The 17,131-nt window shown below is 41.6% G+C and overlaps 1 protein-coding gene across 8 annotated transcripts in view; it reads right to left on the reverse strand.

Annotated features, from left to right (window-relative positions):
• The window catches only part of RYR3 (ryanodine receptor 3), a 559,072-nt gene that overhangs the window by 338,346 nt on the left and 203,595 nt on the right, over positions 1–17,131 (reverse strand). For all 8 annotated transcript variants that reach the window (XM_070797211.1, XM_070797214.1, XM_070797210.1 and 5 more), the window contains exon 3: positions 4,509–4,616. In XM_070797211.1, the coding sequence (XP_070653312.1) occupies positions 4,509–4,616 (108 nt within the window). The remainder of the gene's footprint in view (positions 1–4,508; positions 4,617–17,131) is intronic.

Here is a 17,131-nt window from a genome sequence, read left to right on the forward strand (position 1 = left end):
CAAGGATGCCATCCAATCATCTCACCCTTGTTAGCCCCTCTCCTCCATCCCTCAGTCTTTCCCAGCATCAGGGTCTTTTCCAATGAGTCAGCTCTTTGCATCACGTGGCCAAAGAATTGGAGCTTCAGCTTCAGCCTCAGTCCTTCCAATGAATATTCAGTGTTGATTTCCCTCATAAGTAATACGGGGAATTAAAAGACCCCTTCACAGTGAGTTTATCTGTGAGAGAGGTTCTTACAGAAACAGTGTCTCTCCAGGTCACATCTCCCAATCAAGTTTAAAAGGCTGATTGTGTATTTGCATTCTAGAGATTTTAGAATCTGAAGTCAAGCATGATCTTATACAACCATAACATTCATTCTTTTTACATATATTGCATCTCCCTTTTTTAAGTAGTAAAAGTCTGACAGTGATTAGGTCAACTTTTAGAGAAAACCTGAGCCCTTATCAGGAGTGCAGCTGGTAACTGTGTTAACCAAGGTCTTTCATTTTTAGAAGCATTATCTTCATTCATGTCAAAATTCATTTGTAGTTATATGGTATGGTCATATAGCATGGGAATCTCCTTCCTTTGAGGCATTTGAGTATGCCTGAAGGATCTGTGACAGGAGAAAGCAGACCAGAGATGAAAAGAGGAACCAATATTCATTTCCACACCCATAGGCACTTGTCAACACTTATGTAATTCTCACCTGATCCTAGGAGGGAGGTTGCATTTTGAAGGTGTGGAAAGTCAGGTACGGAAAGGGGAAGCAATTTGTCCTAGAAGTCACTTGCTCCTGTATAGCCTGGACTGAAAACATATTAACCTGACTCCAAAAATGGAGCTTCTCTCACTGCACATGTTGCTAGTTTTGTGTTCAGTCATTGTTATAGGATGATGAAGACTGAGGACTCAGAGGGAGATGTGACATCCTTTTTAGTTCCCTGTCCTGCTGAAGGTGGCTGGGGACCTCATACACTGTAGGTTCCATTAATGTAAAAATATATTATATTTGTATGCAGGGATTTTACATCAAAGTCCAGCTATTTAATTGGCTACAGTGCCAAGCATCCATCTCTTGGTAATATTCCCAGAATAACATCAGATAGGATTTAACCAGAGGTAAAGTGACCCAAGGATGAGCTTAGCCAGGGTGGGCTCTGAGGGGCACTGACATCCTCTGCCCCCCTGGGGCCTTGTCATCATTCAGTTTCCTTTTCAACATAAAGCTGACTCTCAGTTGCTACTGGCTATAGCTAAGGATGTTTCAATAATAAACCCTCTGTTGTTAAACCAAGGTGGACACCTCTGTTTTCTTTGTTACTGAAAGGAATTGCTGCAGAACCACCAATCCCTGCAGAAAGACTTCTGTATGCTCATCATATAAATAAACAAATATCATTTTTAAAAAGTCCAACTGCTGTGCAGCAGTGAACAGACACACACAGACCAATTTATTCCCAGGAGGAAAAATGATACTCTTCAAAGCATCCCGTCTGGTGGTAGTGATGATCATTAGTGTAAGTAATATCCATTTAAAAGCAGTAAATGTCTCTTCCCAAACAGAATGGACTGGCATGCAGAGGAGGTGTCAACCCACTCAAACATCCCTTGGCTCCCCAGAGAATCATTATGGTCTGTTGTGTTAACTTACTTCCTTCTTGATTTTTCTTCTTTTTTTCTTTTTCTCCCCTGCTGAATATTATCATTTCAAATCAAATTAAGTACTAATAGTAAGTGCATACAGCAATCACTTCAGAAAAGCAAAACATTCAGACTCAAGAGGTTGTATGAAAAATATTATTCCTCATAATAAAGATTGAGAGCCCAGATGGAATTGTGAGCAAGTTCCAAGAGGGTTCTAGCAACTGAAGCTGCTGTTTGGGTAACTAGTGGAGCCACCAACAAATAATAAAATCTAAATCATTTAAAGACAGCACCCTCTCCTATCTGTGCCCCAGCTCTCTTTTCAAGTCTCTTCTTTCCAGCTCTAAGATCTCCAGTTATTAATTACAATAGAAGTAATACATCAGGATGGGAAATCACTATTAGCTCAGTCTTTTCTTTGGTAAAATAGCACAAAATGGCAATACAGTACATGGGAAATTTGAGAGTCTGACTCGATATGGTGATTGTTATCCAATGACTATTTAATCATAAAAATGTCATGGATTGTTTATTTTAGACTGGAGTTTTCAAAGAGACTGGATCCTCCAATAAGACTTAACCTATTGGTCTTTAAATATTGTAAATTAAAGATGGTCCTTGAAATATATAACTACATGGAGTAAACTTCTGCTAGAACATGGATGGTAATTATAGGTATGTATTAGACATACATTCCAAAACTATGCATTCAATCTTATTAGACTGGCGTTCTATTCTATATGGAAAATGAATTAGTTATTCTTTTTCAAAAGACAAACCAGGATAAGACTATTATTTAAGTTCCTGGCAACAAAGAAGAGCATGGATTATAACCAGAACTTTTTAGTTGACTTTGACACCTGCAGGATTCCCTGAACTACACAAATTAGATGGTAAAGAAAAAGAAGTCCTTAGAAATGCAATTTGTAAACAAAGAAGACAAGAGAATGCCCATGAAATAATTATCCAGTGAGCATAGCTTCTATCTTCCCAATTTCTATCCTGGGGCCATATGTTGGCAGGGTCTAGCTGATCTTGGTTGACACTGAAAGTGGTGATATTCCAAATCAGCCAGGTCTTCCTCACCAAAGATGTCTATAAATCATGAGTTAATTATCTTGGAGGAAAAGTGAGCAATTAAAAACTAATTTATTTCACTGAGTTGGAAATGTTTGAGGGTGTGTGCCTAAGGACGAAAGGTTGGGGGTACTGAGGTCAATGTCAGGGAGAGATAAACTTGAAAAGAACAAAATCTCACCTGTGTTTATGCTCTAAGGTACAAAGCAAAGCTATTTTCAGGTGGTTGATGAAAGCATATTATTCTAAGCCAAAAGAGTGAAGAATCACAAATGTTGGTGTTAAGGACCCTAGCAAATTAATTATACTTCCTAATTTTATAGATAAGAACACTATGGTCCCAAGAGATTAAAAGATTTATGTAAGATCACATTAAGAGCTGAAAGATGACCTAAATGTAAATATTGGTTCCCTTGGGGCTACAGATATTGTCTCTTCTACCACCAATGAGACACTTCATTATATATGAGTTCATTCAAGTCAAAAAATAAACTGTGCTAGGTCCTATAAATATTCCTACCTACACACACTACAGAGTGTAAAGAACTAGACTTGTAATTATAGCACACAGTAGTAAGAACACTTCACTGGCCATTGCTCAAGAAAGGGTACCCATCCTAGAATTTCAGGGTCAACTTATAGGCTTCTCCGTTGACCTAATATTTAGACTTGTTCCTTGAAAGAGAAGTAAAGATCATATAAGGGGAGAGAGAGAGGAGGAGAAAGCTGTTCTAAATGGAGGGAAGAACTGACACATATGATCTGAGGCAAAGAGAATGGTTATGTTTGAGGAACTGAAAATAATTCCATGTGGTTGGATCACTGGGTGTTTGGGAAGATGTGGTGAGAAACAGGACAGGCAAGGTGAGCAGGACTCAAATCCTGAAGTTCTTTATGCCCAGTTAAGGAATATGGGATTTCATTCATGGTAATGGGCAGAAAGACAATTTTTAAATGGTAAAGTGTGATGATTAGGTCTATATTTTGTGAAGAGCATTATGTCAGCTTAGGGAAAATAAAATAGTAGATGAGGTAAGCACAGAAGGAATCAGAGTGGTGAGTCTGATGTAATAACCCAGAAGATAAAGGATAGTCCTCTAACACAGTATCTAAGGGGCGTAGGAGAGTGGTGTCTGCATGTGAGATATTCAGTCCATAGAGTTAGAATATTTGAAACGATAAATGAATATAACTAGGTGAGTCATTAGGGAAAGGGTCAAAAATTATTCTGAAGTCTCTAGTCAATGTCTTGCCTGGGAGACCTTTGGGAGGCCATTATCCCTTAGTTAAAGACTTGGAAACAATTTTACTGACAATAGAAACTTAATACAGCTCTGTATTTGCTCATCTTTAGTGAAACCATGAAGATCTGGGTACATGTCAATGACTCTGAATTCTATAGGAAATCCTCTCCAAATGGCTGTAACCTGGCTGTGCTTCATTGGCATAGTCATAAATCTCTGATGAGACTTTTCCAAGAAAAAAGAATCAGCCTAACAGATAACTCCCTCTCCCCTTCCCAAGGCTCTGTCAGCCTCTCCATATATCCTGGTGGATTATGGGTTCAATGACCTATGCCCCGCTCAGGCAGCATTAAGGTGGTCTAGTCTATTTTCTGGTGGAAGCTGGTTAACCCAAAGGAAGTAGGGCTGCTGAATAAGAGGAATATGAGGATGGATTCAAGGAAACTGGAAAATCAAGGTTTTCTAGTTCAAAACTGGAGGAATGAAATGAAGTGTGTACTCTTGGGCTATGGTGTGTCCCAATCCCTCCCTTCCCAGGACATAATTCAGGTACTCACCCCTTCACCGCCATTTTCACCTGTGTTGGCAAGCATTTCCTGCAGGGCTCTGACAGACAGGGACTGTTCCAGCACAAAGTTGCAGACGCAGAGATCTGGAGGAACATACTGTGGAAATAAAACCAGAATGAGGATGCCTACTCATGTCGATTGGGGATCAGTCATGCAGTAACATCTCAAGGGCAAAGAGCCTATGAATCAAAGTAACATTTGATGGATGGATGGATGGATGAGTACAAAAGGCAGATTTTTTCTTGTTCACGCTAAGATGAGTTTCAAGCTGGATTCTAAAGTAGGAAGAGAAGAAAATCCCAAAGTCTCAAGGGAACAGTGACCAAGATGTCAGGATCAACTTGAGTGAGGGCTGGGGGCACCCATGGGAGAACACTACACATACAGCCTTATTGAAGCAGGGAAGGCTGATTGACACTGATGTCTGGGTGGGAGCAAAGGGAGAAAATCACTTATCCATAATAATTTGTAAGCAGACAAGAGCAAACTGGCTTTCAACAACAGTGACCAAAATAGGGAATCCATTTACTTGTTCAGAAGATCTGGATACCACAGTGTAAAAGGAGCTACATACATTTACTTCTGAACAAAGAAATGTCCAGAACTATAAGAATTGATTATCCCTACAGCAATCATTCTACATCATTGCTCAGGTAATACCATGATATTCTCAAACATTTTTCAAAAACAAAGATAGCCTTCTCTGTAGACTGTAGTAACAGTTAATGCTCATTGAGTACTTTTCTAGGCCAGATATTGTTTTAAGTGCTTTGCTTTAAGCGATTTCCTTTAACCCACACAACTATTTCATGTATAGATATTATTAGTATTTGAGCTTACAGCAAAGGAAAGTAAGACACAGAGAAGGTAGGTCATCTGTCCAAGGTGATGGCTTACACTTGGATGAGTTGGATTCAAATCCATACATCTAACTCTATTCCTGCTGCTGACAACACTGCAGATTTTTTCCACAATTACAATATTTTCAATCAGCAAATATTTAAGTATTATATTTCTGTAAGACACAGCGCTTGGTATTCAGAAAGATACAAAGACATGCAAACAAAAATAACTACTTTTTAGGAGTTTACAACCGGGTTCCACGACGCACCATTTCCCTTGGGAATACCGCTTACATTCACCTTTCACATCGAGCCTTTGTCGCCCCTGTAATATTGGCACCATGAGAATACCAGGAATGAGGGCCAGAAGTCACCCACAACTATGTCTAACACTCAGAGACAGATAACATTGCTTTCATGAACCTTCAACTAAAAAGCTAAAGCAAACCTGTTGCTAAAGCAGAGACAAGCCCTCTGCTTCACAACATTTTCATTTATTAAATAAATATTATGCAATCAGCAATCTTTAAGTTCTCCTCACTTTCCAAGTGTTTGTACCTTCTTCCTCCTCCTCAGCCTCAATGCCCTCAAAAAAAAAAAAAAATGACGTCCCTCTTGTTGGACTCGCTCACTCTTTCCCTTTAGTAAAGTTTTAACATCCCCTAAGCCAAGAAATCGGAGAAGGCAATGGCACCCCACTCTAGTACTCTTGCCTGGAGAATCCCATGGGCAGAGGAGCCTGGTAGGCTGCAGTCCATGAGGTTGCTAAGAGTCAGACACAACTGAGCGACTTTACTTTCACTTTTCACTTTCATGCATTGGAGAAGGAAATGGCAACTCACTCCAGTATTCTTGCCTGGAGAATCCCAGGGACGGGAGAGCCTGGTGGGCTGCTGTCTGTGGGGTCGCACAGAATTGGACACGACTGAAGCAACTTAGCAGCAGCAGCAGCAGCAAGCCAAGAAATAGAGGAAAACAACAGAATGGGAAAGAGTAGAGATCTCTTCAAGAAAATGAGAGATACCAAGGGAACATTTCATGCAAAGATGGGCTCGATAAAGGACAGAAATGGTATGGACCTAACAGAAGCAGAAGATATTAAGAAGAGGTGGCAAGAATACACAGAAGAACTGTACAAAAAAGGTCTTCATGACCCAGATAATCACGATGGTGTGATCACTCACCTAGAGCCAGACATCCTGGAATGTGAAGTCAAGTGGGCCTTAGGAAGCATCACTACGAACAAAGCTAGTGGAGCTGATGGAATTCCAGTTGAGCTATTTCAAATCCTGAAAGATGATGCTGTGAAAGTGCTGCACTCAATATGCCAGCAAATTTGGAAAACTCAGCAGTGGCCACAGGACTGGAAAAGGTGAGTTTTTATTCCAATCCCAAGGAAAGGCAATGCCAAAGAATGCTCAAACTACCGCACAATTGCACTCATCTCACATGCTAGTAAAGTAATGCTCAAAATTCTCCAAGCCAGGCTTCAGCAATATGTGAACCGTGAACTTCCAGATGTTCAAGCTGGTTTTAGAAAAGGTAGAGGAACCAGAGATCAAGTTGCTAACATCTGCTGGATCATGGAAAAAGCAAGCGAGTTCCAGAAAAACATCTATTTCTGCTTTATTGACTATGCCAAAGCCTTTGACTGTGCGGATCACAATCAACTGTGGAAAATTCTGAAAGAGATGGGAATACCAGACCACATGACCTGCCTCTTGAGAAACCTGTATGCAGGTCAGGAAGCAAGAGTTAGAACTGGACATGGAAGAGCAGACTGGTTCCAAATAGGAAAAGGAGTACATTAAGGTTGTATATTGTCACTCTGCTTATCTAACTTCTATGCAGAAACGCTGGGCTGGAAGAAACACAAGCTGGAATCAAGATTGCCGGGAGAAATATCAATAACCTCAGATATGCAGATGACACCACCCTTATGGCAGAAAGTGAAGAGCAACTAAAAAGCCTCTTGATGAAAGTGAAAGTGGAGAGTGAAAAAGTTGGCTTAAAGCTCAACATTCAGAAAACGAAGATCATGGCATCCCGTCCCATCACTTCATGGGAAATAGATGGGGAAACAGTGGAAACAGTGTCAGACTTTATTTTTTGGGGCACCAAAATCACTGCAGATGGTGACTGCAGCCATGAAATTAAAAGACGCTTACTCCTTGGAAGGAAAGTTATGACCAACCTAGATAGCATATTCAAAAGCAGAGATATTACTTTGCCAACAAAGGTCCATCTAGTCAAGGCTATGGTTTTTCCAGTGGTCATGTATGGATGTGAGAGTTGGACTGTAAAGAAGGCTGAGCACCAAAGAATTGATGCTTTTGAACTGTGGTGTTGGAGAAGACTCTTGAGAGTCCCTTGGACTGCAAGGAGATCCAACCAGTCCATTCTGAAGGAGATCAGCCCTGGGATTTCTTTGGAAGGAATGATGCTAAAGCTGAAACTCTAGTACTTTGGGCACCTTATGCGAAGAGTTGACTCATTGGAAAAGACTCTGATGCTGGGAGGGATTTGAGGCAGGAGGAGAAGGGGACGGCAGAGGATGAGACAGCTGGATGGCATCACTGACTCGATGGATGTGAGTCTGAGTGAACTCCAGGAGTTGGTAATGGACAGGGAGGCCTGGCGTGCTGCGATTCACGGGGTTGCAAAGAGTCGGACATGACTGAGCGACTGAACTGAACTGAACAGAAGCCAAGAGTGGGCTTCCCCAGTGGCTCAGCAGTAAAGAATCTGCTTGTGCTGCAGAGCATGTGGAGAATTGGGTTCAATCTCTGGATCGGGAAGATCCCCTGGAGAAGGAAATGGCAACTCCCTCCAGTAATCTTGCCTGGAACATCCCACGGACAGAGGAGCCTGGAGAGGTACTGGCCATGAGTCATGAAGAATCAGAAACAACTGAGCAACTAAACAACAACCAAGTATAGGTTGATCCAAGTATCTGCGATCCTATCCCAAAGGCTACTGGCCCATGGGCAACTTCACCTTTTGAGTACTTGCCGCTTCAATGCTTTTCTATTCAGGGTTTCTGCAGTCAGAAATCCTAAAAACCCAGACTTCCTAGAATTCTGGTATTACAGGAAACTGCCCAGTTCTCTTTATGAACATGATATAACCAAGGAGAAATTGTACCACCAGGAGACAACAGCCTTTATTTTACACACTTCTTGCTTTGTTTTCAAGGTTTGTTCCTGCTGCAGGTAATTAACTCATTTGTATGGGACTTGAGGAAGCAGACAGCTGGTGATGCAGGGCAAGGCTTCACATTCAGGGAGTGTTTTTAGAGCACATATCGCATCATTATAAGTGGCTGACAATAATATGATAAAGCATTTCCATAAAGATCATATGCCATAAACGTATATTGTCTGACTCAGTCTTCCCAAAGAGGATGCCATCTCACAAGATTTTACAGAGGTTTTTCCTCCTACCACTTCTTGGTCTATCTGGATCTCAAGTCCCCAGAATAGGAGGCCAAAAAAGCCAGGGTTTGAGGGTTTTTCCTTTCTCCTTCACTTCACTAGAACATGTGATTTGGAATTTTTTTCTATTCAGGAACATCAGCAGGTGTAGTTGTACTTAAAGGGGTGTAATGTACTTTAAGGGGTGCATTTTGGGTTAATTAACTGAATAACCCCGATATTCATGCTAACTTTGACAAGAACCCCGTGTAGTCCAGTCTCTTTAAGACACAAACTTTCACAGCTCCAAGTGCTAGAGATTCTGTCCTTATACAAGATTGTGTGATTCTGACTCAGCTCTCTTCCCTCCTGGTCTGGATTACTTGGACAAAGATAGGAATTCTCCTCGGGCACCACCATCCTCCAACCTGATACCAGACACTAGGCAGGCTCCAGTTAAACTTTTCTTTTCCCCCCAGATATTAAAAGTCCCAAGGTGGATTGGCTATATATACCCCAATACAAAATAAAAAGTTTAAAGTTTAAAAATAGGTAAAAGTCCCAAGATGGTTGTGATTTAATTACTGGTACCAATGGGTACATTTACAGAGAGACAGTGAGCATGGAGAGGAAGCATCTCCTGTGAGAGCACTGTGTCTCCCATAGGTTTACATCATTTCCTCAAAGTTTATTTTTTCCACCTCTAGAGTGTGGTCCTGCCTGGACTCTCCATACTCAGGGATAAGGTCACACACCACTCCAAGAGCACAGAGAATGACATGTGGGCAGTAGCAAGGGAAGGAAGAGGGCAACGGGAATATGTGGAGAAAAACAAAAAGCAGCTAACAACTCGTGACATGAAGTGCAGAGCACAGAGCCATCTGACCTGCTCCGCCAGCTGCCATCCTTAATTAAACTCCACACCGGCCAGAGATCCCACCTCCACATTTCCCAAGAATGAGCAGAGGCTACTGGTCCATCAGAGCTAATTTGTTTGCAGCAGAAGAGCCCCCAGGAGGCCGGCTCATTGTCTCTGTGCTCTGGAGGCTGAGCCTCAGTCACTGCCTGGCAGGCGTGGGGCATGTGTTTGATGATTCTCAGCATGGAGAGAAGGGCTCTGTTGACATCTGTTCTGAAATAGCTCCTCATCACTCTCCGCAGCCCAGTCCTCAGCCTAGAGAAGCACCATTTCCAAATGTCCTACAGAAAACCTTGAGATGCCAGGGCTCTGTTTAAGCCAGGAACTAGGTATTCATTTAGCCCTAATACATAGAAAAGAACAAAAGAAAAGGCCTATGGACCCTCCATGTTCCCTTAATCTAGGTACTCCAAGTATTTTTCTGGGGCTTACTAAGTCCAAGATGGTGGGAATTTGACATTTCTATTATTGGCTTCACATAACATTTTTCTACCTAGCAACCCCACATTGTACACTCACAAGGGTACTAATTGGTATGAGGCAAACCTTCAGGGAAATGAAGAGAAGAATTAGTTAACAGAAGTGGGGCTGTCCTCTCTCCATTACACTGTTAACTACAGTCTTCTGTGGCTTACATAGTTCTTCACACGGTGCAATCTGTTTCACTAAATTGTGGGTATCTTGTAAAATATGTGTCTGATTCTACTTTTGGTTTCTTAAAGTACACAGAACATCAAGAACTCAACTCAAACCTTCTTAAATGGACTCTGTGTCCTAGACTATCTGAGAGCACGTGACTGATGGTGCCTGTGGTTGCAGACATATTGCACTGAGCACACACCTGCCCGGCTGAGCCCCTTCCCCAAGTCTCCAGCTTAAGATTCAAGGGACTTTTCTTCTCTCATTGTCATGGGTCTGCTCCCATTTACTGTTGATCCATCTGGCCCTCACACAGCCAAGACTCAATGCTACACTCTGTGAACACATTAATGGGTTATTGGTTAAGAGCGAATGTTGTAATACAGGACTTCCTGAGGTCCCATCTATGTTCAACCACTTATTAGCTGAATGATATTAGGTGGGTAGCTTTGTGTCTTTGTGCCTTAGTTTCCTTGTCTGTAAAGTAGAGATCTAATGGTACCTACTCCTCAGAATAAACTCAGTTTTTTTGTTTAAAGAACTTAAACAGAGTCTTATATGTAGAGTCTGGCACATAGTAAGTACTAAATAAATGTCAAATGTTATCCACAGAGGGCAGTGAAGTCCAAACATCCATAACTCTCTTAAATGTTCATGTATATAATTTTTCAAGTTCTTATTTTGTGTAAGGATAATCCCTGCCCATTAAGGCTGTGTGGTCTCGTGGTGTATGGGGAAAACAAATGGACAGTTTTTAAAGTATGATTCAAAAGGCCCACAGAAGGAGAAGGAAGTGTGTGAGGAAGCACACGGAGCTGAGTGGGGCTGAAGTGGGAGAGAGGAACAAGGAAAGAAGGTGAGAAGTGAGGTTGGGGAAGAAGCAGGCATTAGACTGAGGGTCATGAGTCCCTTGCCAAGGATTTTGAACTTCATCTTCAGGGCAATAGGTGACATCAAAGGAAGTGATAGGATCAAATGTGCATCTCTGAAAAGTCACTGCAGTTCCAGTGTGAAGGGGCTAGAACCAAGGCAGAGAAACAAGTTAGGAGGTTGTTGCAATAAACTGCTTACAAGATAACAATGACATGAAGTAAAGTAATGGTGGTAGACATGAAGATAAAGTAGTGAATTAGAAAAATCTGCAGAAGTTGAGAGAGAAGATCTGGTGACGAATTGGATGTAGGAGAGGAGGGGAAGATGGTCAGTGTTTCTATCGGATGGCAAAAGAGGGCAAAAAAAAAAAAAAATTCAGGAAGAACAAGCCACCCCAAGAGTTAGAAGAACCACACAGATAGCAATTACATTTAGCAAATTTTCCCTGGATCTCCATTTGGGCAACAGAATGATGATGGGAGAATAAAGGCTCTAAGGTGATATAGCGGTAGCCCTGAGGGTGTCAGCAGAGGGAGGCTCATCTGGGAAAACATAAGGAATTGGAGAGAATGACACCTGTTCTCCACAAAAGGAGAATTCCTGGAGGCCCAGCAGCCAAAATCAGCCCAAGTATCCTCCGTTTCCTTTCCCATCCCCATTAGGTGGTCAGCCAGTATTTAGAGAACCTAACAATATGCTTTGACTGTGTGGATCACACTAAACTGTGGAAAATGCTTCAAGAGATGGGAATACCAGACCACCTGACCTGCCTCTTGAGAAACCTGTATTCAGGTCAGGAAGCAACAGTTAGAACTGGACATGGAACAAGACTGGTTCCAAATAGGAAAAGGAGTACGTCAAGGCTATATACTGTCACCCTGCTTATTTAACTTATATTTAAAGTACATCATGAGAAACACTGGGCTGGAGGAAGCACAAGCTGGAATCAAGATTGCCGGGAGAAATATCAATAACCTCAGATATGCAGATGACACCACCCTTATGGCAGAAAGTGAAGAGGAACAAAAGAGCCTCTTGATGAAAGTGAAAGAGGAGAGTGAAAAATTGGCGTAAAGCTCAACATTCAGAAAACGAAGATCATGGCATCTGGTCCCATCAATTCATAGGAAATAGATGGGGAAACAGTGGAAACAGTGGCTGATTTTATTTTTCTGGGCTCCAAAATCACTGCAGATGGTAATCATAGCAATGAAATTAAAAGACGCTTACTCATTGGAAGGAAAGTTATGACCAACCTAGACAGCATATTAAAAGGCAGAGACATTACTTTGCCAACAAAGGTCTGTCTAGTCAAGGCTATGGTTTTCCCAGTAGTCATGTATAGATGTGAAAGTTGGACTATAAAGAAAGGTGAGCACCGAAGAATTGATGCTTTTGAATTGTGGTGTTGGAGAAGACTCTTGAGAGTCCCTTGGACTGCAAGGAGATCCAACCAGTCCATCCTAAAGGAGATCAGTCCTGGGTGTTCATTGGAAGGACTGATGTTAAAGCTGAAACTCCAATCCTTTGGCCACCTGATGCGAAGAGCTGACTCATTTGAAAAGACCCTGATACTGGGGAAGATTGAGGGCTGGAGGAGAAGGGGACGACAGAGGATGAGATGATTGGATGGCATCACAGATTCAATGGACATGAGTTTGGGTAAACTCTGGGAGTTGGTGATGGACAGGGAGGCCTGGCGTGCTGTAGTTCATGGGGTCACAAACAGTCGGACACAACTGAGCAACTGAACTGAACTGAACAATGTGCATGAAGTACTGTGCCAAGCTAGCAAGGTAATGCTCAAAATCCTTCAAGCTAGGCTTCAACAGTATGTGAACCTACCAGATGTACAAGCTGGATTTATAAAAGGCAGAGGGAACCAAAGATCAAATTGAAAAAGCCCATTGGATCAGAAAAAAGCAAGGGAATTAAAAAATAAACAACTACTTTGGTTACATTAACTAAGCTAAAGACTTTGTGTGGATGACAACAAATTGTGGGAAATTCTTACAGAGATGTGAATATCAGACCACCTTACCTGTCTCCTGAGAAACCTGTATGCAGGTCAAGAAGCAACAGTTAGAACCAGACATGGAATAACAGACTGGTTCAAAATTGGGAAAGGAGTACCTTAAGGCTGTATACTATCACTCTGCTTATTTAACTTATATGCAGAGTACATCAGGCAAAATGCTGGGCTGGAAGACTCACAAGTTGGAATCAAGATTGCCAGGAGAAATAACGACCTCAGATATGCAGATGACACCATGCTAATGGCAAAAAGTAAAGAGGAATAAAGAGCCTCTTAATGAAGGTGAAAGAGGAGAGTGAGTAACTGGCTTAAAACTCAACATTCAAAAATCTAAGATCATGGCATCTGGTCCCATCACTTCATGACAAATAGATGGGGAAAAAATGGAAACAGTTACAGACTTTATTTTCTTAATAAAAAAATATCTCAAAATCACTGCAGATGATGACTGCAGCCATGAAATTCAAAGATGCTTGCTCCTTGGAAGAAAAGCTATGACCAACCTAGACAGCATATTAAAAACAAGAGACATCACTTTGCTGACAAAGATCCATCTAGTCAAAGCTATGGTTTTTCCAATAGTCATGTATGGATGTGAGAGTTGGACCATAAAGAAGGCTGAGCACCAAAGAAGTGATGCTTTCAAATGGTGGTGCTGGAGAAACTCTTGAGAGTCCTTTGGATGGCAAGGAGATCAAACCTGTCAATCCCAAAGGAAATCAACTCAGAATATTCATTGGAAGGACTGATACTGAAGCGCCAATGCTTTGGCCACCTGATGTGAAGAGCCAACTCACAGGAAAAGACCCTGAGGCTGGGAAAGATTGAGGGCAAGAGGAGAAGAGGGCAACAGAGGATAAAATGGTTGGATGACAGCTCCAACTCAATGGACATGAGTTTGAGCAAACTCCGGGAGATAGTGAAGGACAGGGAAGCCTGGCGTGCTGTAGTCCATGGGGTCGCAAAGAGTTGGACATGACTTAGTGACTGAACAACAACTGTGTCACCTGCTGTGGGGAATAAAAAGAGAAAGACATGGTTTCTAACCTTAAAGAATTTTTAAGCTATTTGAAGAGACAGATCTACCATACATGAGGCTTTATGAAACGATATAAAAGTTGATATTCAATGCTAAATTGAGCAGTTTGAGTTTTATGTTTGCTGGACCCAGAAACAATGTTGTGATGGAAAAGATCAGCCCAGGCTGGAGTGCGGCCTGAAGAGGGGTTACAAGAGCAAGCAGTTCCTGGCACAGAGCCAGAACCTGAATTTGTATTTAATGAATGAACAAGATGAGAGAGTTCTTTTTCCATTTTCTTGTGTGGATTCTTTCTTTCTGTTTAAAATTCCACTAGTTGAAGCTGAATATTTAAGTTATAGGCTTTGCAGGACCTCTGTCCTTACTTCCCTTTGCTTTTTCACCTAATTCAGCCACACCTCCAACTCATCTCTGTGGGCACCATGTCTGCTAGTGACGGACAGAGCTGGACTCTGTCCCCAGTGGTCTGGCTTCTACATGACTCGTTTGTTCCGTTTCACCACAGTGCCTCAAACAGGATTGATAAAATCTCCCTATGAGGCTCAGTGTGAAAAGAATGAAAGTATTAGTTGTTCAGTCATGTCCGACTCATTGTGACTCCATGGACTGTAGCCTGCCAGGCTCCTCTGTCCATGGAATTTTCCAGGCAAGAATACCAGAGTAAGTAGCCATTCCCTGCTCCAAGGAATCTTCCCTGGCGGCTCAGAGAGTAAAGAATCTGCTTGCAATGCAGGCAACCTGGGTTCATTCCATGAGGCTCAGTGGAGTCCTACTCAAAGACTGTGGATGAGAAGATTTCCCAAGCCCTTGAGGGCAGAAAATTATTCTCTCCTCCAGAAAATGTTCCAGGTCAATCTGGCCCCACTGGGTACAGAAATCTTTGGATAAGACCAACTTTCCATGGGAGAACATCAGGATGGCTAGAGACGGGACATACAGCTTGTATTTCAGGAATTTTAAGCGCTTCATAGACATGATCTCATCCATCTACAGCAGACATGAGCTCATTTGTGGACTGCTTCTCTATCATTGATAATACATAATTATTTGCATTGTATTTATACTTTAAAGGCAGAGCCAATCATTAACCAGACTAGCACCTATATCTTGTCCCAGCCAGGTTTAAGTATTTATGCAGTTAAGTGCCTTTTACATTTACCTTTGTTACTTCTGCAAAATATTTGATAGAATATAATGAGGAAAGTTATAACAGTGAATATTTATTTATTTATTTTTAACAGTGAATATTTAAATCTAAGGTTGTTGCTCAGTCTCTGTGTTTCTACAAAAATAGTTGGTGGCTTTGGGTTCAATCCCTGGGTTAGGCAGACCCCCTGGAGGAGGAAACAGTAACCCACTCCTGTATTCTTGCCTGGAGAATCCCATGGAGAGAGGAGCCAGGAGGCTACACTCCATGGGGTCACAAAGAGTCAGACACGACTGAGCAACTAAGACCAACAGTTACAACTATTTTCGAGTTGGCTCAACTGAGATACACAAGAATTAGGTAAAACTTAATATGGGCAAGTGGAGAAATAAGAACAGAATTCATATATACATTTACAATGTATCCATTTACCTATATATATAATCATAGCAGGTATTGTACTAAATTTTATCTCATTTAACTCTAACATCAACTCTTTAACAAAAAATTATAGATCGTTTGTAAGTCAGAAAGGCTGAAAGGCTTTCCCATTACCACATCTGAGAATAGCATTCAAGTCGGGAATTCCAAATTCAACTCTTTCTGATACTGTGTCAATATTCCTGAAGAGAAGGTTCTCATCTCTACACCAATGTTGTGGGACTCTAACTCTACAAGGCTACCCCCTCCCAATTTTTATTTTTTAGCCACACCATGTGGCACGTGGGGATCCTAGTTCCCCCAGCAGGTATCAGCCCTACACAGTAGAAGCACAGAATTTTAACCACTGGGCTGGAAGTCCCCTCCCAATTCTTATACTTTAATAATTTAAGGACTTCATATTAGGTTCTTGACTATCTCAGGAAGGGTGGGTCTGGAATGGCCACTGGGAATGCAAAGATTATGACTGCAGTTGGTGGGACTATCTGGGCTCAAGAACTTTCTCAAGTTGAGACTCCTGGCAGGCAAGCTTATTTCCATCATTACACAGTTCTGAAATCTGACACTGACTTATTACCAGGTAAGTGCTCTCTTCCAAAAAGCAATTCAACTCTGGGCATGACGAGACAAGTTTCCACTAAGGACACAATACATATGTAGATTTTAAACATGTATACATCCAGATTTTACACATGTTGAGGGAAGAGACTTTGCCTGTGTTAAGAGTCAGTGTGAAACAAGTTTAAAATGTATAAAACCTTGTATACGTTTTTAAAAAATGTATTTTGCTATGGAAAAGGTTAGATGGTCTTTCTGAAAATATTATACTCAGAAACTGTTCACAACATTTGAGTTCAACTTTTGCCTGGACTTTGCTAACAAAAATCATGTATGTGAATAGCAAGGCACACAGAATTTAAACTCAGAGATGGAAAACATTCTCTTGGGGAGGAGAAGACAAAGATGTTACTATGTTTTAAAGGAATGGAGTAAAGAAAGTGCCTTTTGATGCCCAAGGAATCAACCACAGGAAGGCAATGCTCTCAGCGTCCACCAGTCTCCTGGTGGCTGTTTATTCTAAGGAACAGTGAGCATCCGTGGGAGGACTGACAGCTGTGGAAAATCACTACCGCAGCGCAAGGAGACTTACTAGGCAAAATCATGGTCCGGAGCAGAGTGACTTCAGCGTCTGATGCCATGCTGGCCTGAGGTTTACTTCAAGAAAGAAAGATTATTCAGAAGGAAAGGGATGGAGTAGGTTGA

The sequence above is a fragment of the Bos indicus genome, chromosome 10, assembly GCF_029378745.1.
Source record: "Bos indicus isolate NIAB-ARS_2022 breed Sahiwal x Tharparkar chromosome 10, NIAB-ARS_B.indTharparkar_mat_pri_1.0, whole genome shotgun sequence".
Classification (NCBI taxonomy): domain Eukaryota; kingdom Metazoa; phylum Chordata; class Mammalia; order Artiodactyla; family Bovidae; genus Bos; species Bos indicus.